We start from the raw sequence: 26,568 nt of genomic DNA on the forward strand, positions 1-26,568 counted from the left end.
TGTGCAGCACAGTGCCATTGTGTTTAAATATAACTTAAGCTTTGAGTTAGCACATTTGTTATGTGTTTAACTGCATATAACATCTTGAGAATCTACGATTTTAGGTCATCTGGGACGTGCCCAAGTTCTCGTGCATGCCTTTTTCGAAAGGTCAGGTATTTTCAATGTGCATTTGACTGAATGTATTCGTACTACTTAGTCCCAGTTCTTAGTATGTGCACGCACACGTGCAATTGGGAGCGAGGTCTAAAATCATAGAATCACAGAATGGCTTGGGTTGGAAGGGACCTTTAAAGGTCATCCAGTCCAAACCCCCTGCAGTGAGCGGGGCATCTTCCACTAGGTCAGGTTGCTGGGAGCCCCGTCCGACCTGACCTTGAACGTTTCCAGGGATGGGCATTTACCACCTCCCTGGGCGACCAGTGTTTCACCCACCCTCATTGTAAAGTATTCCTTCCTTATATCTAGTCTAAATCTCCCCTTTTTTTAGTTTAAAACCACTACCCTTTGGCCTATCGCAACAGGCCCTGCTAAAAAGTTTGTTCCCATGTTTTAGAGGCCCTCTTTAAGCACTGAAAGGCTGCAATAAGCTTCCCCGCAGCCTTCTCCGCTCCAGACTGAACAACCCCAACTCTCTGAGCCTTTCCTCACGGGAGAGGCGTTGAATCCCCGGGATCATTTTTGTGGCCTCCTCTGGACCTGCTCCAACAGGTTTGGGTCTTTCCTGCTCTGAGGACCCCAGAGCTGGGCGCAGGGCTGCAGGTGAGGTCCCACCAGGGCGGAGCAGAGGGGCAGAACCCCCTCCCTTGCCCCGCTGCCCACGCTGCTGGGGTTGCAGCCCAGGATACGGTCGGCTTTCTGGGCTGCAAGCGCACATTGCTGGCTCACGTCTAGCTTTTCATCCCCCAGCACCCCCAAGTCCTTCTCCGCAGGGCTGCTCTCCATCCCTTCATCCCCCAGCATATTGTGCTCTGGAGGGCATGCGTTGCAGGTCTGTTAAAAGCTGTGCAGATGCAATTCCATCGTTGCTTTTCTGTAAAGTGGCTAATTTTAGGGTTTATACAATGTAAGTGCCAGCTTGAATGCACACATCAGAAGTTAGTGTGGAGGTGAAATGGGCTCAATGGAACACAAAACATTTAAGCAGCAGTTAAATATTTTATCAGTGGCTTTGTGTATTATGTTAATAGGAACCCTCTAGAGTATTCCCATGGATTTTTAGATCTCTGTTCCTGAGATGACTCAAGTTTAGTTCCGTCACAGAGCTGTGGCTTGCAGCACCGGTTACAGAAACAAAGCTTCACCTTGACCGTGCAAATTTTACCTAATGTTCATCTCGTGTCTAATTCGTTGCAAACAGTGAGTTTAATTTTCCCATTTTAAGTGCTTGTTGAAAACAAGGCCAGGTGTGCAAATGCTGGTATTTGTCAGCGGCGAGTATACGGCATGGGTAGCGCTGTAGAGGTCAAGTGTTGTTGCTACATCAATTCTGGCACTTCAAAGCAGGATTCCCTGCTGTTAGAGAAGCGAAATTGGTGTTCCTAGAGCTCTACGCAATTTGCCTGGAAACACAGGGAGAGAACATAGCAAGTTAAGAGGTTTGGGGTTTTTTTTTTCTTTTTTGAAGAAAGAAATAGGGTAAGTTGAAATATTAGTAAATAAACTTTCAGTTTCAACTTCTGGCTCCTTTCTGATTCTGCTGGAGTTGATGACGAGCAAAAGGTTCGCTCCTCAGCTTCAGATGTTGGACAGGTTCTTTGCTTGCCCTGAGGGTAGTGAATAGAAGTATTTTTTTAGGGTTAGTTATGTAACTCTTGAATTAAAACATTACATATGTTAAGTGGTGTGTTAAGGATATAAAGGAAAAAAACCCATATCCCTGTTTTTAATAGCAAACTGTCTTTAAAGTAGTAACTACTCAAAGGATTATGTCCAGTAGCAGAGCCTCACAAAGAACCTCGGGAATCTTGAAGCACTTGATAAGATTAATTCCTGGAAGCTACCTTGTGGGATGGGTCAGTTTTAACTGTAACTGTTTAAATTAATACGTGAGAAAGAGTTTGTCTTGACTGTAAGTTCTTCACAGAAACTCAATACTAAAAAAATAACTGTAGAGCACCAGCATCACAGAATAATCGGGAGGTTCTGTCGCACGTGAGACCCACACAGGAGCTGCAGAAACTGAGGATGCAAGCTTTCACGCGCTGGCGTAACTACAATTGGTTGCTGGCAATGGTTACGCTGTTCTTGCAAATGGATGGTAAATGCGTTCAGACCTTTGTCCTTGGAATATTAAAGAGACCTCCATATATTGCTAGGCAGCTGGTTTTGTGTGGGACTGAGCCTGTGCTACTCCCCCTTGCAGACTATAACTAACAATCATCAAGACTACAGGTGTGCTCTGGGTTTTGGGCTTCATCCACGGAGCTCTTAGTGCATAGAAGCAACGCGTGTGTGTTTGGTTTTGAATTCAGAACATAACGTTGACTCTTGTAATTCAAGGCATGTTATGCATCTGAAGTGTTCTGTACTGATTTTAAGCATGTGTGCCAGGAACATAGCTTTTAATTACTTAAGATACTACAGAGAAATTGAGGGCAGAGGAGAAGAAACTGATGTGAAACAAGCCTGTTGAGTTGGCTTGAAACAAGTGGGAAGAAGCTGAGATACCTCATATTTCTTGTAACATACTTTTTTTCAGTCCCTCATCTCGGCTTATTGCAATGTCATACGGAACAGTTCTTTTATACATCTGCTGTTGACATTACAGGAGATAAGGAATAAATGCGTAGGAACAATGCTGTGCCCGCAGTCCGACGACACTAGTAAGAAACTAAGTGGTCGACATAAAGATGAAATGGGATTATCAAGGTGCTTGGTTTCTGTAACACCTTGTGCTTAGTGAAAACATGAAGTATTCAAGGAAGCAGCAAACTTGAATAGCGTGAATGACCCCATGTTCCTTTTCAAAATGCCAGGCTTTTTCCAGACACACCTTTTGATTTGGGACATGCAGATCAGCGAGGAAAAAATCCTGTTGGCTCCAATGTTAAGTATTTTATGATCATTTTCAGGCTTTTTAATTTCTCAGTCCCTGATTCTGGGGCTGCATTTGTAAGCCAAATGCTTCTCTGGATGGCGAGGCTGTTGGGCATGGGGGAGAAGGTAGCAGCTGTGAGGATAGTTAATTTAAGCTAAGAGAAAGTTGAGATGTCCAGAAAGAAACCAATATGAAGAGCAGCTATGCTCTTAAGATCAGTAAGCACAAAACCGGTTGTCTAATACCCAAACAAACATAAAAGACTTTGACTAGAGTAGTCAAATGGTGCTTGGAGCGATGTATTGTGAGAAAGCAGCTCGACCTTGTTCCGTAACATTGATTGACTGGTAGCTAGTCCTGTACCAAGGCACGTCTATACTCAAATATTCTAATAGTGAACTAGCTTTGAAGACTTCATTATCCCAGGCATGAAGTAATGATGTTTTAATGTTGAAGTACGTACAGACTACTATTTAAATTTTGCCACCGGTCCATGAGAGTAGATGGAGGGGCAGAGGGGAAAGACAAACCTTTGGCTGTCAGTGCATTTAGATTTGATGACCATGCTAGTTGTTTACTCTGCTCAAGACTGTTGTGAAAACCTTTTGGCTTAATGGAAACTCAACATTTTTGTTTGGGCACAGTAAAGATTCTGTTCATTGCCCTTGGCATGTTCATTACAAATTTGAACTCTGCACAGGTGATGTTGAAATAAATATAATCCAAGTTGTTACCCATAAAAATTAATATCTTGTCTCAGTGAAATGTGCTGTAGAGATGTGAACTATATTTGTTCGTGAAATATTGCTGAAGCACACTTGAAATATATTTGAAAACTGTAAGTCAATATGCATCTTCTCCTCCACTAGCGTGCATAAAAAAAATTACTTCTGGGTTGTACAATAAAGGTTTCCTTCCTTCTGGAAAGAGGGGTGTTGGCTTTTAAACATGTCTCTCTCGTTTAGGGTTTTTTTTGTTTGTTTTGGGGTTTTTTGTCCCCCTCACTGCAACACCATTGGTATAAAAAAGAGACTTTACCTGAATTGAGACCTTCCTAACTACCTGAATATATTCTCTCTCTCTCTCTCAACTTTAATAGTGCCTCCTGTAATACCGTAAATGCTCCCCAGCCCCCATACTGGGACTACAGCAGTAATTCATAGCAACTGTTTAAAGTACAGGCGCTATTGTAGCAGGGTTAATTTTGCACGGGATTATTTGACGATCATGCTTTTGTATCATCCGAGTTAAGCCTTTTTGGTTAGTTTCCAGTCCGTGTTACCGTCTTTATTGGGTTCTTTTGGACTAGGTATGAGAGTCAAGAATCGTGATCCTTTATAACTCCATTTCTGTTTTATGCTGCTTTAATTTCCTCCTTGAGCTTACAGAAAGAAGGTAAATATGCTAGTTTTTCAAAATTACTGTATATGTCAAGAGGGGAGCAGGAATTGAAATGGACAACTTCTTAGCCTTCTATACGAAATCAATTTGAAGTTGTGTTTTTAGGTTGTACCTCTAATTTGCAGTCAGAATAAGGAATGAGATGAGTTTAAATTAGATGCTCCGCTGAATGATCTCTGGTTAGTTCTGCTCTGTACAGGACTCCCTTAGGCCATAGTTTTTGACATTATGTCAGAATATTTTGGCTTAGCTTCTGTATGTTTCTTCTAATCTATACCTAGTGTGATTTGTCTTGTAAGATGAGAAAAGTTTTCAAAGGGCACTCTAATATAAACATCAAGGGAGTTTGAATCTTGATTTACTCTGAAATACAAGGTTAATCGTACTTTTTAAGTTGGGGGTTCTTTGTTTCTTTCGGTGACATTTATAAGCTGCGTTTCTGGGATATGGTATAGGAAGTCCAGAAATGAAATTAGTAATGGATGTAGCTGCTTTGCAGAGGAGGGAGTACACAAATTGGCACGTTAGGATACAATTTTTGTGGCATCTGTTGAGAAACTTAGAACTTTAAATTAAATATAGGAGCTAACGATCAATGGCTGGCAGTTAGGGACATGGCTGATTATTAAACCCATTTGAAAAATGAACAGGAATTGAAAAGTTGGGGATGAAGGGGTGTATTTTGATGTTCCATAAGGGTACTTGGTGGTGTGTACTAGATGAAGAGTGACAATATACAGAAACTGCATTTCTTTCATTTTGCAGTTAAAGCTGCTTTTGTCAACTTGACAGGAGAATTGTGCAGTACTTGACTTTTTCCTTTGCTGATCACACCTGATAAAGACCTGTAGAAATACTGGAGAAAGGTCAGGGAGAAAAACATTGAGTTCTTTGAAGGAAAAAAACCCAAAAAGTAAGAGAATAGGAATTTTTCCCCAAAGGCTGTTTTAGACGCAAGCTTACTCTGTACTTTTAAACATTGTATGTATGAAATGAATTTCAGGCAAGTGTGGCAGTCGGTGCTATCTTGTGTCATGTCGATACACTGTCGTCAACTGTAAAATGGTATTATCTCTTGCTTATCCTAACAACCTTGACCAAAGTTTCTGCAAAATGGCTGTTAAGAAGCTTCCACTTCTCTGGTTTCAACAAATTCTGCCATGTGAGCATACTGACACTAGCACTGTTGCTTTTTTGTTACGTTTATGGGGGCTGGGGTGGTGGGGGTTGAAAGTTGGACGGACTTTTTTTTTGAGAATCTTTAAACTGTTTTAAGAAAAATTGCATAGATTACCCATTGATTGGACTTGTTCTGCAGTCCTGCTTCTAAAGGTATGGAGCTCCTGGTCCAAATAATGGCTGACTTGTAGGAAAGATCTGTGGTTTTAAAAAAATACAATTATTTTTTTTTTTTTGTGTGTGTGGTGGGCTTCTAGAAAACCTGCCAATCTGATACTTAACCTATTTCTTTGGTCTAATACAGTTAACCTTTTTCATAGTTGTTAAATTCTAAGACTTAAAGGTTCAAAGATTGGGTTAAATATGTAGAAAATACATACTGGTGGAAAATAAGGTTTTTGGGGAGTTCTTGTCTGTCGGTGGGAGCTCTGTCCCGCTGTCCATTTATTGTCACGTTAAACTTTAGAAGCAAAGTGGTTTGCTCTTACTAAGTGTAATTATTCTGTTCAACAGCAGTGAGCGGAAGAGCATCTGCAATGTCAAACACTCCTACCCACAGCATTGCAACTTCTGTCTCCCAACCTCAGACGCCAACTCCGAGTCCTATCATTTCTCCTTCAGCCATGCTGCCAATCTACCCTGCTATAGATATCGATGCCCAGGTAAGCCTGCAGTGGTCACCGCGGCACAGATGCGTCAAGCTATTTTGCTTCTGCATCCTGAATAATTCAGTGATACTAAACAGCTCTGTTGTATAATAAATTGGGTTCTAGAGACTTGATTTACTGCTTTTAGAAAGCCTGTGCAACTCCCTGGAGAGTCGCAACCCACTTTCCTCTGCGCTCTCGCTGAACAAGAGAGAATGTCTTCAAATGACTAAACACTTGTATTGCTTATTTACTTGTTGTCGGAGCGATTACAAGACACAGCGAAGTTGTCTTCTGACAGGAACTACATATTTTTCTGGCCTGGTATCCAAAGACAAAAATGAGCCTTAAAATGTTGCACAGTGTTTTTCTGGTTGTGTTTGGTTGGCCTCAGTGATCGCCCAGCTTGACAGAAGTATGGAAGTATTGAAACTAGTAATTTCTGTATAGTTTTCAACAAAAGGAAATATTTCAAGCTCTGATTTCCACTAAAGAAAAGGCATTTCCGTGTTGAAAGTCATATTAGAAAGGGCTGTTTTATGTTGACTTGCAGCTAGATGGCCATCAAAAAAAAATTGCGTGCGTATACTAGCTAGCGTATGTGTATGCATAGTTCTAGAGTATACGTAACGTGGCTAAGATGTGGGCAGTGCGGAGAAGAGGAAAGACATGAGATTTTTGTAGAGGAAGGGAGAGAAACCTCTGGAAAACCAGTCTTGGCTACTTGAGCTGCTCGTGGCACTTGGCTTGGTGTCTGCTGTGACCGTGTCCGGGAGCTCTTGCCATAACTTGACGGTCCTCGTTGCTAGCTGGTAGACAGCAGTGCAGATCAACAGATAAGTTGCTGCCTGCGCTGGGTCATAGTAGAGTAAAACTCACTTCTCACAGTAGCTAAGAAACGTTTCTGGGTTTTGGGTGGTTTTGTTGTTTTGGTGTTAGTTGTTTGAGAGAGATGTTGTTTTAGTCAGTCCCTGTGCTGTAACTAACAGTGCCAATAATCCTCTGAGTGTCTCAGCTGCTCTCTCAAATAGGGTGGTGGTCATTTATGTGGGCCCTGGCAACACTGAGGAATTAAATGCATGTTGTTTCATTGCAGGTGTTTAATAGGCAGAGTCAAGGTTGGTGAGGGCTCTGTGCTGTTACTGAGAGCTATCTACCACTAGAAATGCTCACTTGGAGACAGTGTATGAGTGCTCTAAAGGGAAAAAACTTCAAAGCAGAGCGTAAGCTTAAGGACTTCTCTATGTATTCTGTTGTGTTCTTTTCGATGACTGTAATTTGTGGACTCGCTGTAGCTGATTTCTGCTGTTCAGAGGCTTCGGCGACAGCAGCGATGAGATTGGGAACTGTTTCCCCTTTGCTCGGTTAAGAATTAAAGAGAGAATTCTTAGCTTCCTTACACCATCTAAAGGTCACAGTCAAGCACTGGTAAAGAAGTCGATGTAGTTAGCAAAGCACAGATGAAATTTCGGTTCTTGAAGAATCTCAGTTCTTGTCAGGAGTTGTTCTCAAATCTCTCAGCAGAGCTGACTTGAGAAGTGGAATCCTCTTAGGAAGTTGAAAACAAAAGGTAACTGAGGTAATGGGTAGGCATGTCTTAAGCTGCAGAAGCTTTCAATTTTGTCACAGATGTAGTTGTACTTGGCTGTAATGTGCAACATAACAGGGGTTGTACTTGAGAAAGGAAATATCTTATATATTATGTCTGTTTCTTTTAGACTGAGAGTAATCATGACACAGCATTGACACTTGCTTGTGCTGGTGGCCACGAAGAACTAGTACAAACGCTGCTGGAGAGAGGAGCTAATATTGAACACAGGGACAAGAAAGGTAGGTATCTCACTGCGGCAGTGCAGGCCCTCTCCGATTTTTCCAGTGTATCGCACTAAATAATACACAGCAAGCATAGTCTTTATGCGAAGCTTTTAGGCTTGCTTTTCTGGTGGTTTACCTTAGGTCACTTAAGCTGTGAATGTGGACTCTTCAAACATCCTTTTTCATTTCAGGGTTTACTCCGCTTATTTTGGCTGCTACAGCCGGCCACGTGGGTGTTGTTGAAATCTTACTGGATAATGGAGCTGATATCGAAGCCCAGTCTGAGAGAACCAAGGACACTCCCTTGTCTTTGGCTTGTTCAGGAGGGAGACAAGAGGTGAAGTAGAACTTAAGTCTTCAAAAGCAGTGCGTAGATTACGTGTTGTGTCAGTATACTAAAGCAATCTTCCAGATAAGTTACAGTAACTTAATTCACCGTTCTGTTTCAGGATGGTGTTTTTTAAAAAGGATCCAGATAGCTTCACATTTTCCAAGTTGTATATTGCAGCACATCTGATATAAATTGCTTTTTCTGTTTTTATAAGCTGGACCAGTGCTGTGCAGACAGCCTCATGACTGTAATCACTAGTGGCTCATTATGGGGCTTTTACCAGCATAATTAGATGTACATATGAGAGTGGATGCGATGAGTGTTCTTGTCGAGAAGCTGGAATTAGCTCCCTGTATGAGCAAAGAGGGTTTTCTGATGGAATCTGTATAGGCTGTGGGATTCTGGAGTACTGTGGATGACTCCAGTGTGTCTGACTAAAAACACAAAAAACATTTTTCAAATAATTGATCAAAAGCAAATGGAGGGGAAGGGTATTTTTGAATCTTATGTAAAATAATGTATTCTGTGATATAATTATGAAATCAGCATTTTGATTTTTATTTTCTAACAGTGGTTACAAATCTTAAGTGTATAATTCTGCTAACGCTTCTGCTATTTGGATTGCAAAAGCCACAGTGGAAGCTATGTGTTCTGGTGCAGGATCACCTTCCTCTGTCTGTGGCCGTCTGGAAATTAATGAGGTTGGAGACACCTCTCCCACTTCCCCAGGTCGTCTTCACAGTGATACCGTGGCATTTAAAAGGCAATTACTTCCCTAGACAAAATCTTACTGAAAACTTGTAGCTGTTCTGGCCTGTTTTTAATGCCATCTGGAAGATTTCAGCCATGGGGTGACAATCCCATGCTCTCTGGTGAAGGGAAAGGTCTGCTTTGTAGTAAGTCTTTCATAGCAGCCCTTGTGGCCAGCAGCCTCGCACAGCAAAGGTGAATTTATGTTTACCTTTTTAGAGACCTGCTTGATCTGTGTTTCGCAAACAGTCTTTCTTGGAGGAATGTGTCCTGTTTTCTTTCCAGTTTTTTGGGAAAGAAGATGGGAAAACACTGGGCTTGGGGCACTAGAGATGATGTCAGGATGCCTTCCCGCCCCAATTTTTGTATTTGGCAGTACGTTTGTCCTGTGATTTCAAGGGAAGATACTCTGTTTGAGAAGCCCTCGGCTTCAGTTGTGCGGGTCTAATCTAAAGATGTTTTAAGCTTAAAAGCTGAAAGTGGAGCGCATTAAACATTGTACTGGAGACGACACAGTGGGGTTTCACCTCAGTGTTCATTTTGATTGCTAGACAGCTTAGTTTCTCGTCAAGTCTTCTGCAGAAACTTCATTACAGAATGTAAGCTTCATGTAGAATGTGGGAAGCTGTGAATTGTTCGGGTTGTAAATGAATCTGCAAGGAAGGAATAATGTAAGAAGTTATTTGTGTTGTTTTTGTTAATGTACAGAGAAAACCAAGGGATGCAAACGTTAATTTCTCTAATGGCTCTTGCATGAGGTTTGTGTGTACAATCCACAGAGTGTTGGATGGAGCGGTGTAAATAGAGAACATCAGATAAAAGCGTGCAACTGCTTTTTTGTTTGCTCTGCAGCTTCGGTTTGAGGATGAGTTTTTAACTTGATAGTGAACTGAGCATTAAAGTGGGAGAACCGAGCATTAAAACGGGAGAGGACAAAAAGCAACAGTACTACGTATACCGTATTCAAACTGAATCTCTGGTTTTGGCAGTCTTTTAAAGATGGCTGAAATAATCATAAGAAGATCTCCATTTTTTCTCGCTTTGTTATACAATTTGGTATGAATGGTTTAAGCGTGCTAATGAGCAATGATGATTAATTTTTTTTTTTAAAGGAAGTTTCACAGTGGCTTTGGGAACATAGTTGGAGCCTCATCTATTCATGGAGGCAAGGAGTATAGGGAAGCAACTGAATAAAATCTCTTTCTTACTGTTGGAAGATGTCAACGGTATATTTAGGCTTCAAAAACATTTGCCCTGGATAGGTTTGCAAGTTCGGGAGAAAACCAGATGTTATTTCTTAAAACACTGCAGGTGGTGGAGTTGCTGCTAGCTCGAGGGGCAAATAAAGAGCACAGGAATGTTTCTGATTACACACCTTTAAGCCTCGCCGCTTCTGGTGGCTACGTGAACATTATCAAGATACTGCTAAATGCTGGGGCAGAAATAAATTCCAGGCAAGTTCCCTTTTCACCCATTCTCTCATGGCTTTCGTAGTGTTCTGAGTTTTTTAGCCTTTCCAGAAGGATTTCTTGATAACTATGTGGAGCAAAACCTTACTGTTCTTACATGATCACAACCAATGTATTGTTTAATTTGTAGTAGGCTTCTTTCATCTTAAGTTAGAAATGAAAGGTTTTGACTGTGCTTTTTTAATGCTCTTTTAACTTCCATCTTCCTCAATGTATTTTGTGCACTTCTGTATCGTACGATCAGTTGTCTTTGTCAAAGATAGAAATCTTTCTTTTTGCTCTGGTTGGCCTGCTGGATTGACATTAGTTCTGGGTTGCGTGAAGAAAGAGTGTGTGCGTTTGTTATCCCTTTGTTTTCCCCGTGTAGTTTAATGAAAGCTTTTTCTGTGTGTGTATGCATGTATGTAATGCTTTTGCATCCATTGGGAGGTAGAAAAGAGCCCAGCCGTGCACGGCACAAGTCAAATGAAAGGTCCAAACCAAAGTTATGTTCCTGATGAGAGATGACTTTAAATTTACAGCAGTTAAAAGGTAACACGCGTAGTATCTCTAAGTAGAACTATTTGTCGTAAGCAATGCTACTGTGGAGAACCTCTTGTAGATTTAGTAACTGTGTAGCTGATTTTTGGGTCTTGGATAAGTACTCAGCCTTGACTAGTCTTGTTAAAGTCATTTCAGAAATGCGATTATGATTTAAAGAGTGTTTTGGTTTTTCTTTTTTCTCTTTCAGAACTGGTAGCAAATTGGGCATTTCTCCCTTAATGTTGGCAGCCATGAATGGGCACACTGCTGCTGTCAAGCTATTACTGGACATGGGCTCGGATATAAATGCCCAGATAGAGACCAACAGGAATACAGCACTGACTCTGGCTTGTTTCCAAGGGAGAACTGAAGTGGTTAGCCTGCTGCTTGATAGAAAAGCTAATGTGGAACATAGAGCTAAGGTAAGGAGCGACTAGCTGAATAAGCCTCCAAAAAGGGATGCTTGTAAGTCATCATTTCTCTGTGGTCATCTTGCCTTTTGTGCAAGTTAGCTTCTCTAGGCCAGTTAGCTCGCTTCTCTAGGCCAGTTAGCTTCACTGAACCATGTATTGTAAAGAAAAATAATGGCTGCACTTAAGGATGGTTACACAGTTTACCAAAAATAAGTGTTTCTTCTGAAGCGTTAATTCATCTTCAGGTGCTTGCAAGCATAACAATAGCAATCCATTAACTTGATAAAAATAGATGGTTTTAATGTATTGAAAAGTAGCTAGACTCTTGGCCTGGGTATGCTCATGGTCTAATCTCTTCTGTCTGGCCAGCTGCTTATATCGGCGGTGGCGATGCACAACTGAAAGGGGATGTGTGTGCTTGGGAGTCTGTCAGTTGACCCCAACTCCTTAAATGGGAGGAAAGGCTGTTCACTAGAAAGCAGGTAGAATATTGAGGGGCAGTTAAAAAAGAGACCTCCTGCAAATGTGGCGTTCTGTTCTCCTTTTCCGCTGTACTTAACGGTTGCCACAGAGGAGTCGGAAAGGACCTGCAGGGTACTGGTTGCTGCTAGGCATTCTTCTTGCTAAAGTTACGTGTCCCCTTGACCTAGCCAGGTGCTTTCTGGATATTGCTATGTAGGATGTCCTAATGAAGGTAGGAACTGTGATTTGCGTCATCTGTATATTACCGTGGGCACTTTATGGGACTTAATGCTGGTGATCCTCATTGGGCTAGTTTGAGAAACTGAGAGCAGCGGGCTTTGCATCCCTCCCAGCGCTGCGCAGCACGGAGGGCCGCGGTGCGCTGCGCTGCGCTGCTCGGTGAAAGCTCTTCTCGAGCCAGCTGAAGATGAGCTCACCTTCAGAATGCTGCTAAGCTGTTATAAAATTGGCCAGGTATTGATGGGAATCCGTACACCAGAACTAGAAATATGTTACTGGAAGTTGAGAGCCAGGATTTCTTACAAGTAAAACACCCCCCTCAACTCCCCCCAGCTCATTGCGCCTTTTTCCTGCTTGCTTGTCTTAGACCGGTCTCACACCGTTAATGGAAGCAGCTTCTGGTGGATATGCTGAAGTGGGCAGAGTTCTGCTGGACAAAGGTGCAGATGTAAATGCTCCTCCAGTTCCTTCCTCAAGAGATACAGCTTTAACCATTGCAGCAGACAAAGGGCACTACAAATTCTGTGAGCTTCTCATTAGCAGGTACTGTATTTGCAAATACGCTGCTTGAAGAAAAACACGTTGAATATGGCCTGACTTAGACCAATTTTTCCCAACATAAAATAATATTTCCCAATATAGACTGCAGGGTAGGAAATGGGAAAGGTTCTGTGTTTGTTGACCTTTACTGTGTATTTTTATGTATCAAAAGTGATCAAACAAAGTTCTCTTTGCTGTTAGAGTGCTTTTGCCCAAATGGACTAATTCAGTTTTTCCTGTCTCACTGAATCATGAGTGTTAGGAATAAACAATTTATTTTGAAGTTTACGTATGTGGTACTCACAATCATGACACACAGCCATTTTAGATGGTACTGTTAAATCCTTAAACAACAGAAGAGGCACATAAAACATATGTCTTAATGATTTTATTTTTTTTAGATTGATCACGATGCACGTTCAGTGTAATTATGTTTCCTGATTAGATTCTGGGTATGTCGTTTTCCAAGTAGTCGCACTGGTTGTTGGCTTGCACTTGAAATGTCGTAAGTCGTTCTGAGTAAGGTGATGAAGCATACAGTGTACTGATGGATGGGAGTTAATGAAGCAATTAGAGAACCTTCAGAGGCAGCTGACAAACAGCATGATTTAGAGTATTAAAAATGTTTTTGGACTGAGTTGAGGCTCTTGACAGCATCAGAAGAAACTAAAATATAATTTTGGAAGCTGAAGCACTCTGTGAATGCATATGTTTGATGTAAAAATGAGTATTGCATTTTACCCTATTGTTCTTGTGTTGCATGTCCAGTTTGCCAGTCCGGCTGATACATGAAATGAAAATCTGGTCCAGAGTTTTGATCGAACGTGTTTGTTTTTGTAGAGGAGCTCACATTGATGTGCGTAACAAGAAGGGGAATACTCCGCTGTGGCTGGCGGCAAACGGAGGGCATCTAGATGTTGTCCAACTGCTAGTTCAAGCTGGAGCTGATGTGGATGCTGCTGATAACAGGAAAATAACTCCTCTTATGGCAGCCTTTCGAAAGGTAGAAGATGAAGTTTGGCTTTGGTCTTAGCTAGTATTGTCTCGATCATCCCTACGCAGTTGTTACAAATAGAACGTAGCTGACAGAAACTACATATTTAAAAATATGTCAGCTAATTTTAATACTTGGCCTTGAATCTTCAGAAATAGCTATGTGTGTCACCTGTATAATGTGTGTTAAATTCTAGTAGAAATTTGCTTTATAGGCGCTTTACTGGGGCTGGTTCTCGTGGGTCTGTTGAGAGGTGAAAATCGCAGTGTATTTGTGCAGAGAGAGTATGTGATAGAACCGGGGGGAAGTTGGATTGGTTTCTTATGCGAGAGAGGATGAGCACTTTTGCCCAAAAAAAAAAAAAAAAAAAAAAAAGGTGCAGTTTAGCCCAATCTGACTCTAGAGATAATAGTTTTTAGCAAGGGAGTGTAGTTTGAGTGCTGCAGTACTTGAAAAACTGCAGGTTTTTGTAGGAGCCTGCAACTGTTAAGTTGCCAGAGCTGGGCGTTTGAAAACTACCGAAATAAAAGGCAGAAGTACATGAAATTATGGCTGGAGTAAGGGCAACCTGACAGCAGGTATTGTAATTGCTTGCCTTGTCTTCCATCAAAAATGTGAGGAAATGTGCCTCACTAGTTTAGCAGCTGACAAAGATTGTTCTTAAAAAAAAAAAAAAGTAACTGAGAACATCATTTGAAGGACTTGAGAATAAATATTTTGCCATGAGTGCTTGGACTAAGTGTTTCTCAGCAAACCAGAAGCAGCTGGCCTGATACAAAGTGTCGTCCTTGAAATATCTTTTTCAGGGTCATGTGAAAGTGGTGCGCTACCTAGTGAAAGAAGTAAACCAGTTTCCATCAGACTCGGAATGCATGAGATACATAGCAACAATTACTGATAAGGTAAGATTGTAAGAAAGAAAATATTTGAGAAGGAATAGTGCTGTGACTCAGCTTTGGAGTCGATGTTATGAATGGTCTTCAGCTTCCTGGCACACCAGATTTCAGCCAAATGATGAGCCCCCCTGGAATTCTTCAGAAAAATAATTGCAAAAAACGGGAGCACATGGCCACGGTAACTTTGTGTGCCTTAGTCTTGTCAGAATAGTAGTAAAAGGTGCTGTTAGTTATTATCCGTGCTTATTTTCAAGAGCTCTCCCAATCATTACCTCACTCTGCATTCCTCCCTGTTGAGCAAGTTTGTACTGAATTTATGATGGCTTTTGCACTGGAGGTAACAGAATGAACTTCTGCTAAGAGCGTCTGTGAGCTTAAGTACAAAGATACGTCATCTTGTAAAAAAAGTTTGTACTAGAAAGAAGATAGAAAACAGAATGGACAGTAAAGTGGTTTCTTATAGCATGTTACGTGGACTGCTGCTCTTCCCTGTGGAGGTTCAGTTTTATCGGGTTTATCTTCAGTCCAGATGAACAGGGCAAAAACTGTTTTGTAGTGAGAGAGACGAGAATAGCAACCGGTGCAGAAATATGGTCATAACGCTGCTATCTCTTCACCGATCCACTGCTCTGCAATTGAGTTGTCTTCTTTCTGTGCGTCAAGTTGCGACGAGCATGTTGAGGCTGAAGAGGTGCTAATGTTTAAATGGGTATGTGTGTTATTGCCAGTGGCTGTGACCACTGTCTGCTTCCATGATGCTATGCATTTAAACATTTTCACTCTTACGAAGCCAATATAGGTTTGTGTAGTAGTGTAATACTATGGTAGTCACATGTTTCCCAAGTATATTAAAAAAAAAAAAAAAAGCCTTGCTTTATGATATATTTTTATATCTGCAGTTGCTTCACCTTTCAGACTGTTTGCCTTTTATTTCATAAAATTTTTTGGTGTTGATATTTGGCATAGGCTGTGAACTGTCTTTGTACTGTTGATAGCACGCTGAGACATAGGTTACTGATCGCACGTCACACCTGTGACTGGAATATGAGTTTGCAAGGTTGGGCATGAAGAGGAACTTACTGGAGGGAATTTAAAGTTCTCCTTTGAAAAACACCTGTGCAAGTAATGCAGCAGTTATTAAATTACACGTGGAAGCTTGAGACGATACATTCAAACAGGTGGAGTGTTACTTTTTCAAACAGAGGGTTGATGTACTTTATGATTTTTAGGAGATGCTGAAGAAGTGCCACCTGTGTATGGAATCAATTGTTCAAGCCAAAGATAGACAGGCTGCTGAAGCCAACAAAAATGCAAGCATTCTTTTAGAGGAACTGGACTTGGAGAAGGCAAGTTGAAAGAGTTTGGAGCTGTTAATATTTATTTGATAAAATTGCAATTCCATGTTCCTTCAAGATTATAAGATAGTTGACAGTATGTATTAAAGTATAGGAGTGTGTGTAATTACCGTAATCGGAGTGTCTAGAGCTGAGCACTTTGTTGTTCAGATTAACTGTGAACTTTACTTTGACTGTTTTTCAGAAAAATTGTATCAAAAAATCTCTGATATAACTATTTCTTCTGGAAAAATACTGTACTAAAAGAAGTATTTCTGAGTATAATTTCTTGTCAATGGCATAATAGATGGCCATTTTCTAGTCACATTGGTATGGATTTTAGGTCTAAACCCTGTTCTGTGTCTTTAAAAGTTTTTTTTTAAAAAAATACTAACAATGTTACTAGAACCCATAGTACTGCAGCGGAAATCTAATGGGAACGTCGAAGTACAAGTATAGTGTCAAAAGAGCGCACGCTTTATACTCAAGCTAGGTGAAACCATTTAATGTTCTAATCTTTGAAAGGGTGGACTGTACTGCTGAGAGACACAAGGTTACACAAAGAATCCCCAAAATGCGTCTTGGAAAACTGATTTAAGTTTGTACGGTGTCTGTCCTCTTGTTTCTGCGCTAACCTTCTGTTAACACGAGTGAACAATCTGTTTGGAAGAAGTAGATAGGTAAAAATATGGATCATAGAGAATTTAGCTTCTGTTTTGTAAATATGTTAGTCTTAAGTGCAAGTTCAGCTTCCTAGGAAATGGAAAGCGTTTGTGTTTCTTGAAATGCGTGGGACATTTTGTAATACTGTTCCATGTGCTTGACTTGTAGCTAAGGGAAGAAAGCAGGAGACTGGCCTTGGCTGCCAAAAGAGAGAAAAGAAAGGAGAAAAGAAGGAAGAAAAAAGAAGAACAAAGACGAAAGCTAGAAGAAATAGAAGCAAAAAATAAGGAGAATTTTGAACTTCAAGCTGCTCAGGAGAAAGAGAAGCTAAAAGCTGAAGGTGATTTAAAATATTTGCCCTACTTTTGAAACATGGCCTTGAGTTTATTTCCAGTATTAAAAATTGCTTTTCTTGTCAAAACTTGAATACAAGCTTCCTTATGACTTGCTGAGTTTTCCTTTGGTTTACCTTTTCTGTTAAGCCTGTAGATGAGTGTGATGGCTTCAGTGAGACTTATGGGTTAACTTTACCGTGGGGATGATGTTGGCTTGTTCTTTTTCCTTTTTTTTTTTCTCCCCCCCACCCCCTCCAGGTCCCAATACTTAAAACCAGGTCAATCTTTTTTTTTTTAAGCTTACAAGCACAATGATAATAATGATTAGCAGGAAAAAAATGGCAATATGGAGATTCCAGATATGTGTCATTCTCTCCTTATCCATCAAAACCCGGCTCTTCTGTAACTTGTGACAATGAGTTTCATGTGGTGTACTGAGAAATGGTTTTCACCGATTGTTCCCTGACTCTCATATGCTGAAAGAAAGGGAATATGTGTGACAGGGTTTTTTTTTTTCTGTTGTTTCATAAGCTTATTTATGTCCCCTAACTGCTTGCGTCTGTCCTTCCATGCCTGAATTCTATTTCACGTTTGTTAAATTGCTGCTGCGCTTGTTCCAAGAAAAGAGTGCAGTTCTAGATAAGTTACCGTAAACAAGGGGAGAGGCTCCACGGTATGACATATATGATAGTTTTACGCATGTCTGTGTAGTTCATGGTTCTGCATGTTTCTTGGAGTCTTGCGAAGTTACTCGAGTCACGTGATGAGACGGGTGTGATCAGGAAAACAAAACCACACAAGCTTCCTCAAGCCAGCTAAATTTGAACTGTTTTTATTTTTACTTTTCCATCAGATGATCCCGAGGTCCCAATGGAGCCTCCTAGTGCTACCACTACAACCACCATAGGTATATCTGCAACTTGGACAACATTAGCAGGTTCCCATGGGAAGAGGAATAATACCATCACCACAACAAGCTCCAAAAGGAAAAACAGGAAAAACAAAGTAACCCCTGATAATGTTCAGATCATATTTGATGATCAACTCCCAATTTCCTATAGCCAACCAGAAAAAGTGAATGGTGAATCTAAGAGCAGCAGTACTAGTGAAAGTGGTGATAGCGACAATATGAGGATTTCCAGCTGTAGCGATGAAAGCAGCAATAGCAACAGCAGCCACAAAAGTGACAATCATTCTTCCACAGCCGTTACTAACACGCAGAGCAACAAAAAGCAACCGTCGGTTCTTGTCACTTGTCCAAAGGATGAGAGGAAGGCAGTTACTGGCAAATCATCCATCAAGTAAGTTGCTGTGACCGTACATGCCATTTTAAGGTGGTTGTTGCCCTACATTTGAACGTTGCGCTTTTGTCTTTGTGGACTTGCATTCTTAAATCAGATGTTAGGAAGTGGCTGAGGCCAAAACCAGGACATGGGGTTTTGCTCTAAAACCACCATAGACGGGTAGATGTGGCACCTGGGGACACGGTTTAGTCTACTCTACCCTTGATTGGTTTAGTGTGGACTTGGTAGTGTAGGTTAATGGTTGGACTGGATGATCTTAAAGGGCTTTTCCAACCTAAACGATTCGATGATTCTATGATTGTAGTGTCTGTAAGGGGGTATAAACATTATTACGGTATGAACTTGAGCGTAGTAGGTTCTGAAGCAAGAAACATCATTGTGGATCTGGAATAGGGGAATTGCTGGGGTATTTTGAGATGTAAGCATCTCAATTCAAGCAACTTCTTAACCTAGTGCTTTTGTGCTAAAAGAGAAAAAGGGGTTGGGGGGCTGGAGAATAGGCAAAATGCAAATAATCCCTTTTTTTTTTTCTTTTTTGATGGCATAATGACAGCATTTAATTTCTTTTAAAGGTTGTCTGAAGTTATTAGTGAAGTGACGAGTAATTCCTTGTCTACTTGCACGAAATCTGGGCCTTCTCCCCTTTCTTCTCCAAATGGAAAGCTAACCATTGCTAGTCCTAAACGTGGTCAGAAGAGGGAAGAAGGATGGAAGGAAGTTGTGAGAAGGTAAGAAAAACATTCCCCTAACTGCCCCTTGTTCGTGTCCTTTTTCGGAATGTTTTATCTAGTCTAGCCCTCTCTGGGGTTACTGAATGGCCACTTTCTTAGCGGGCCACATAGATTTCACAAAATTACTGCTACGCAGGTTGAATCCTGAATTATAACATTGTTTTGACCAGCCTGCCCGCTGCTTCACGCCATGGAAGCGGTTCCCATTTAATATTGTTTCTTTTTTGTGTAGATCCAAGAAGGTTTCTGTTCCATCGACTGTCATTTCCAGAGTCATTGGCAGAGGAGGATGTAACATCAATGCGATACGTGAGTGCACGGGAGCACACATAGACATTGACAAACAGAAGGACAAAACTGGAGATAGAATAATAACGATAAGGTAAGCGGGTGCTTGATTTGCTCGTTCCTCTGGGGATTTTTTCATTGTAGAACACCTGTATAGAAAAATGAAAAGGCTTGACCTCATGGTCCCTTGAAAGACCGCTTTGAGGCAGGGGAGATGAATGGGGTGGGGAAGGCTAGACCAACGACCCGCTGGTACCTTCGCGTTGGTACGAAAGAAGACTTGTGAGATAAGGTGGAGCATAAACGTTAGGGTTCTGTGTGTAGACTTGTGTAGACGTGGCTAAATATGTGGGCGTATTTAGGGAAGTAAATGTTTTAACCGTTTCAGTTTTTTGGGGGTTACTTTTCAATGTGAGCTTCTTGAATAATTATCAGTAGCGAGAACGTGCCGAGCTCTGTCTTCAGATAGAGAGTTATTTTTCTGTCTGTGTTGGCATGACGGAAGACAGGCTGGATCACATGTTGGAGGTACCTCACTACAATGTACATAAATGCTTTAGATGCGCTTTTCCTTTTCCCTTCCTTCCTTATTGTAGGGGTGGCACAGAATCGACAAGACAGGCCACGCAGTTGATCAATGCTCTGATTAAGGATCCAGATAAGGAAATCGATGAACTTATTCCAAAGAACCGTTTGAAAAGCTCGGCTGCAAACTCCAAAATAGGGTCGTCGACACCTGCCACCACTACAGCTGCTAACAGTTCTCTCGTGGGCATCAAAGTGACCACCGTAGCTGCTTCGTCAACATCTCAGACTGCCTCCGCGCTCACCGTGCCTGCAATTTCTTCAGCATCCGCTCACAAAACCATTAAGAACCCAGTGAATAACGTGCGGCCTGGTTTCCAAGTTTCTCTTCCATTAGCATATCCTCCTCCGCAGTTTGCACACGCTTTACTCGCTGCTCAGACTTTCCAGCAAATCCGTCCGCCTCGGTTGCCCATGACACACTTCGGAGGTACTTTCCCACCAGCTCAGTCTACGTGGGGTCCATTTCCCGTTAGGCCGCTGAGCCCTGCAAGAGCTACCAACTCACCGAAACCTCACATGGTGCCTCGCCATAACAGTCAGAACAGCAGCGGTTCTCAGGTGAATTCAGCAAGTTCTTTGACAACTAGTCCAACAGCTACAACAAGTTCGGTGGCTTCTACTGTGCCTGGTTCTTCTGCAAATGGCAGTCCAAGTTCACCTTCAGTCAGAAGACAGCTTTTCGTCACGGTCGTGAAGACATCCAATGCCACGACGACCACAGTGACGACCACGGCGAGTAACACGAGCACAGCGCCTACGAATGCCACGTATCCAGTTCCTACTGCCAAAGAACACTACCCTGCATCTTCCCCCTCATCTCCTTCTCCTCCTGCGCAGCCAGCGGGTGTTTCCAGAAGCAGTCCTGCCGACTGCGCAGCAACCTCTCCGAATAAAGGTGCACCTTCATCTGATCTGGAAGTGGGTAGTCCGCCAGCAGTGGAAACGAGCAGCTCGACCAGCAGTAGGCAGCCCAGTTCTGGTACCGGCAGCTCATCTGTGCACCCTGCTCATCAGCAGCCTCCGGGAGCTCCTCTGCAGGAGGCAAGACCCCCTCTCCAGCAGCCTCAGGTTCCTGCACCAGATCCTCGAATGGTTGTGCCTCCAAATTTAGCAGCGACAAGCTCATCTGCTCCTGTGGCAGGTCCAACAAATGCCCCGATGACCTATCCCGTGTCTCAGACGTCAATGGGGTCTTCTCAGCCTGCAGCTAAGATGGAAACCCCGGCCATCAGACCGCCTGTCCATGGAACTGGTAGTGTCCATAAGAATCCAGCTCCCGTGCAAAACTCTTCTGTCGCAGTCCTCAACGTTAATCACGTCAAAAGGCCCCACAGTGTTCCTTCTTCAGTGCAGCTTCCTTCTACCTTAAGTACACAAAGTGCTTCTCAGAATTCAGCCCATCCAGCAAACAAGTCCATGGGTAACAATTTCAGTGCTACTTTACCCTTTGGGCCCTTTAGTACGTTGTTTGAAAACAGTCCTACGTCTGCTCATGCCTTCTGGGGTGGTTCCGTCGTTTCATCTCAGACAACGCCAGAATCTATGCTGTCAGGAAAGTCTTCATTTTTGCCAAATTCAGATCCTTTACATCAGTCTGATACTTCCAAAGCCCCAGGTTTTAGGCCACCGTTACAGAGGCCAGCTCCAAGTCCCTCAGGTGAGTCTGTGTTTTGTGTCTAGAATAAGTATATAATAATAGACCTAAATAATAACTGTTGCATGTTTTTATTTTGAGCACATAATACTTTGCCTCAGCTTTTGTGGTCATTTGTAGTAAATCACTGTCTGCCCTGCAACAGAAGGGCGCTGTAATACAGTTTATTGTTGTTTCTGTAAGCAAAGTTGAGTTCTTCACCCTTTCAAGTGCCACCTGTCAAATCTAGTAACTGTTTTGCAGCTGATGAGCTTGATAAAAGTCAAGTTGAGGCGTTCTTTTTGCCATTCCAGTCTACTCCTCTGCAAAAGCTGAGATAATAAAACGCCTGACTGTTGTTTCCACCTCCCTTCCCTGCTTCCAGCTAATAACTATTCCAGTTTGTGATAACTTGCTTCTTGTCCTGAGGCTGCAGAAAAATATGCAGCATCTTCAAAGTGTTAGGATGATAAAAGAAACAGTGTTTTGATGTGAACTCGTTATATGAGGTGTGTTGTCTTAACTACTAAATTCGATCAAAAAAACTTAATTTCACTGACTTCCTGAATTTTGTAGCAAGATGTTGAGCCTTCTGCACACACAGAGGCCCGGGGGTTGTCACAGAACTTGTTCTGGAGCTTCCAGAAGGCACACGCACAGCTTGTACCATCTGTGCCTGTTGTTTTAGTAGGACCTGTGAGTTGGTTATGTAGCTTTGTTCGTGAATCGAGAGATGTAACAGCTACTTTTCACATATTTTGTGAATAACGTGGGGCTGGGTAGCTTTTGAGGCACGCTCTGAATTTTGTCAGTATACTTCTTAGCTTTTTGACTTTGGCAGACTTGTACGCTGTGTATCACTTGAGTATGCCTGTCAGTTCCTGAGTAAAAGCAGTGCTCTAACCGCAGTCCTACTGTTATCTCAGCAATTTCTCTTTGGGAAGGCTGCAGGCACAGTAGATTAAGTTGGAGGTGTCTGCAGAGCCAGGGAGCGTTACGTTAGTTGGTAGGAAGGTAGCCCCCGAGAGCCTGAAGAATTTGACAAAAACTAGAGGTTGGATCTTGATTACGGATGATGCAGAGGAGGTCGCAGGTGCTGTGCTGCTTTATTCTTCTGCCTGTTGCTGGTGAAGGGATTTTTTTTTTTTTTTTCCTAACTAAAACTACAAATTGAAATGTTTTGTCACGTGCTTCATGAATAGTAGGAGAAAGATGCAAGTGCCACAGCAGTTGGGTGGTAACAAGCTTCCTTAATAGTTTTTGAAACATAGAATCCTAAGATTTTATTTTTCCCTTTCTTCACTGAGGAGACTCTTAAGGGGGTAGTAATTCTTCTATTTTTAATACCTTGGCTAATTGGTGCCATTTGGTCTTAATAAAACATTTTCCTAAGTGAGTGGAAATGTATCCCTGGGTTGTAAAAAAATCTCTTTAGTGTTGATCACGGTGTATATAGACATCATTCTGTAGAATAAAAAATGAATGGAAAAAGTCTTCAAATATTTAGTAATATTTCCACTGTTCTGGGTACAAAACCATACTTTCTAAACCTACAAAATTTAAGTAACAGGTTAATAAAATGCTCAGTTACTTTTCCAATGTCCAGTTATATCAGAACATGTATTACATTCCCTTAATTTATTTGCATTCAGGGCGTGTGCATGATAACGTAAGAGTCATTCTTGGTTTATATATACAGCACAACTACTATTGTTGCCACATACTGTCAAGACTTGCAGAGTATGAAGCTTAAGACTGCCAGTTCTCTGTGGAAAATAGTAACACACACACACACCCCCCAACCAGTAATTGATTGGATAAAGGTTTTCCTTCTTTCTTTATTATTTCCATGATATGGGTGACCTGCTCACAGAGGTCTTGGAGAACTGGGTGTCATTTGTTCCAATTTCTCTCCTAGGTATTGTCAGTATGGATTCACCTTATGCTTCTGTAACACCTTCTTCTACGCACCTGGGTAATTTTGCCTCAAACCTTTCGGGAGGTCAGATATACGCGCCTGGGACACCTCTTGGCGGAGCACCTGCAGCTGCTAATTTTAACAGACAGCATTTTTCCCCACTTAGTTTATTGCCTCCATGTTCATCAGCATCAAATGGTGAGTTCTGGTCGGCGGGAAACTAGTTCAGAAGCTATTGTACAAATAACGCGGCCTCACGCACTGGCTATTTTAGGTAGGCTTTTCTAGTTTTGTTCCTTTTGAACTTCAGGTTTCTAGATATGTTTTAAACCTTAAAGCAATCGCAGATTTTGAGATAAAACTTTCTTGTGCAAGTTCTGATCTCTGGTGTGGTTTTTTGAACAGCTAAGGTCACGCTGTTGCGGAGGTCCTTACTCTTGATGCAATTAACTTCGGCCTGTTAATACATATGACGTTCTTTTAGTCATGTTGCAAAGAAAAGGTTGGGTTTTTGGTTTGTGAAGGTAATATTCCAAGTGTGAGTTGGGTAAACCATGCGATGATGTTTTACTAAAACTAGCTCAATGGTGGTGACTGCTGAGTTTGTCTGATGTTGTTAAAACAGAACTGTGTAATGAATTCCAGGAGAAAACACTTAGGGCAAGTTCTGGTACCTTTCTTCACGTTTGGCCCCTGCAGTTTTGGCTATGTAATGGAGTTTTTTGGGCAGAAAACATTAACTGTTGAGTGCTGGCTTGCTCAGGGACAAGTTAGACTGTTTAACTGGCAAAAATAACAACAAACAAAACCCACAAAAAACCCCACAGAGAACAAATCAGGATTTAAAAAAACCCAAGAAACAACAAACCCAACCCAGCAACAACATGGGATGATTTCAGCTGTACTTTTGGGTATAATCCTCAAATCCTCTATTGCTGATACGCAGTAATGCTTCGTTAAGGTTTTGAACGGTCTGTTGTGATCGGTTGCGGTGTATGCCCAGTAGCTGAGCTGACAATGCTGATAAGCATTTCATTTAAGAGACTGAGTTGACGATGAATGCCTCCTCAATCTGAAAGCAAAACTGTTAAAATTATCCTGAAGTGTTTGCTGTAGGAGTCTGGCGTTATCAAACTACCCATTTTCACTTGTTTTTGATGCATGGCTTGACAGTAGAGGGTAGGTTTGTGGTAACTTGAGAGGATCTGGCTGCCATTACTAAGTGCTCTCGTTGATTTTGTTGCAGAATCTCCCGCTCAGTCGGTGTCTTCTGGAGTAAGAGCACCATCTCCCACCCCTTCAGCAGTGTCCTTGGGATCAGAAAAACCCAGTAACGTTTCTCAGGACAGAAAAGTTCCTGTTCCGATTGGGACTGAACGGTCTGCACGTATCAGACAAACTGGAACTTCCACTCCATCTGTTATCGGGAGCAACTTAGCTGCTCCGGTGGGACATAGTGGGATCTGGTCCTTCGAAGGTATAGGTGGCAGTCAAGGTACGTAGCATTAACAGACGTCCCGGGCTTGCAGTTGACCGCACTATCATGTTTTCCTAACTTGCCTTCGGAGCTGAAGGACGATGCAGAAGCGAGTGCCTCAAAGTGTAGGAGTGCTCTTTCCGAGGGAGTTGGAGCAGGGACTTCTCTTTGCCCTCCTGTCCACTTAATCGTGTTTTAACAAGGTCTCGGAAAACCTCGGGGGTTCTGAGGCACCCTGACTGTGAAGGTTTGTTGCTCAAAGCAAGAAATAACAGGGGAAAATAAAACCACAGGCTTTACCGGGATGAACTGAGTGAGGATCATTTGGTTTGGGAAGAGGGGAAACAAAGATGCCTCAGGATAACTATTTTCTTTTGGTTGATAAACAGATGATTTTGTACGACAGGAGTTAATACTTTAATTCATAGCCAAGACGGAGCTTTTTGTGCTGAGGATTGTGCAGTTCATGTTTTTATGAGTTTGAGTTTTCTTTGTTCTTTCCAGTCAGGCCACTTGCATTTTACTGACACGAGGCTCTTGGCTCTCCTATAGTCACATAGAATTCAGTATTTCAGAATTCATTAAAAACTGAAGTTACTGATGAGACAGCTTTTCTCAGCAAACACTTCAAGAGTCTTTGATGCAATTTACAGGACACTGCTGAATTTTTGGGGGGTGGATTTCTTTTGTGTGTATTGGGTTTTTGGTTTGGGGTTTTTTTTTGGGATTTGGGGTTTTTTTGCTTGGGATGAGGAGGAGGGAAGCATGAGGTGAGTTGGATGGCACCCCTGGAGGTCGTCTCAACCTCCTGCACGAAATGGGATTTGCTGTGAGGTCGAATCGGGTTGCTCAGAGCTTTATCCAATCTGATCTTGAAAACATCGAAGGGTGGAAACTGCTCAACCTCTCTGAACGACCTGTTCCACTGCTTGACTGAGGAGTCCGAACAGCTTAAGCTTTTAACAGACTGACTGTGCACACGCTTTGCGTGCGATGAGTGTGCTGGCCTGGCTTTTTTCCCCCAAATACCAGATAGATAGGATGTTTCCAAACCTTTTTTTACTTCTCTAATAGTCTTTTCCCCATCTGTGTAGTGAGAGGCTGTTCATCATGAAGGCTTTAGAAATTGAAGATTCTGATTTGCGTTGTCTAGGTGTAAAAGTTGCCCTTCATGTCTGTCTGTGCTTCGGGAATGCTGCTTTCTGTCTGCTTCGTTCAATTACTTCAACATTTTGATTTTCAGTTCAGAATGGGATTGGCTCTTCTCTTGTTGAGTATTAGGATGGCCTCAGAAATGTTTCTGTGTTCCCTCTCCACCCCTTCAAATATAATTTCCTTATGTTTTACTTTGAAAAATTGGCTTTCTGGATGTCTGAGGTTTGAACTGTAGTAGCCATACCAAGCTGTCTCTAATGAATTCATGTAATGAGAACGTGAGCACATGTCTCCAGCTGGTCATTTTCTGGTTTTGCTTTTCAAAAGTACTTCTCTGTCTCTGAGTTGATTAAATAATTCTTGAAAGAATGGTAATGAAGTGGAGCAAATGGCCTTCACAGCACCAAATGCACAAGGAATTTAGGTTTTTGGAGGAGGAAGAG

The 26,568-nt window shown here is 41.9% G+C and overlaps 1 protein-coding gene across 4 annotated transcripts in view; it reads left to right on the plus strand.

Moving 5' to 3' along the window:
- ANKRD17 (ankyrin repeat domain 17) overlaps positions 1 to 26,568 on the plus strand; it is a 95,294-nt gene that overhangs the window by 65,323 nt on the left and 3,403 nt on the right. For all 4 annotated transcript variants that reach the window (XM_075709729.1, XM_075709731.1, XM_075709730.1 and 1 more), the window contains exons 16-31: positions 6,134 to 6,282; positions 7,986 to 8,097; positions 8,274 to 8,419; positions 10,475 to 10,617; positions 11,363 to 11,576; positions 12,637 to 12,812; positions 13,650 to 13,812; positions 14,610 to 14,705; positions 15,929 to 16,045; positions 16,865 to 17,036; positions 17,885 to 18,332; positions 18,908 to 19,063; positions 19,299 to 19,448; positions 19,951 to 21,599; positions 23,494 to 23,691; positions 24,740 to 24,988. In XM_075709729.1, the coding sequence (XP_075565844.1) occupies positions 6,134 to 6,282; positions 7,986 to 8,097; positions 8,274 to 8,419; positions 10,475 to 10,617; positions 11,363 to 11,576; positions 12,637 to 12,812; positions 13,650 to 13,812; positions 14,610 to 14,705; positions 15,929 to 16,045; positions 16,865 to 17,036; positions 17,885 to 18,332; positions 18,908 to 19,063; positions 19,299 to 19,448; positions 19,951 to 21,599; positions 23,494 to 23,691; positions 24,740 to 24,988 (4,338 nt within the window). The remainder of the gene's footprint in view (positions 1 to 6,133; positions 6,283 to 7,985; positions 8,098 to 8,273; positions 8,420 to 10,474; positions 10,618 to 11,362; positions 11,577 to 12,636; positions 12,813 to 13,649; positions 13,813 to 14,609; positions 14,706 to 15,928; positions 16,046 to 16,864; positions 17,037 to 17,884; positions 18,333 to 18,907; positions 19,064 to 19,298; positions 19,449 to 19,950; positions 21,600 to 23,493; positions 23,692 to 24,739; positions 24,989 to 26,568) is intronic.

This window comes from Pelecanus crispus, chromosome 4 (assembly GCF_030463565.1).
Source record: "Pelecanus crispus isolate bPelCri1 chromosome 4, bPelCri1.pri, whole genome shotgun sequence".
Taxonomy (NCBI): domain Eukaryota; kingdom Metazoa; phylum Chordata; class Aves; order Pelecaniformes; family Pelecanidae; genus Pelecanus; species Pelecanus crispus.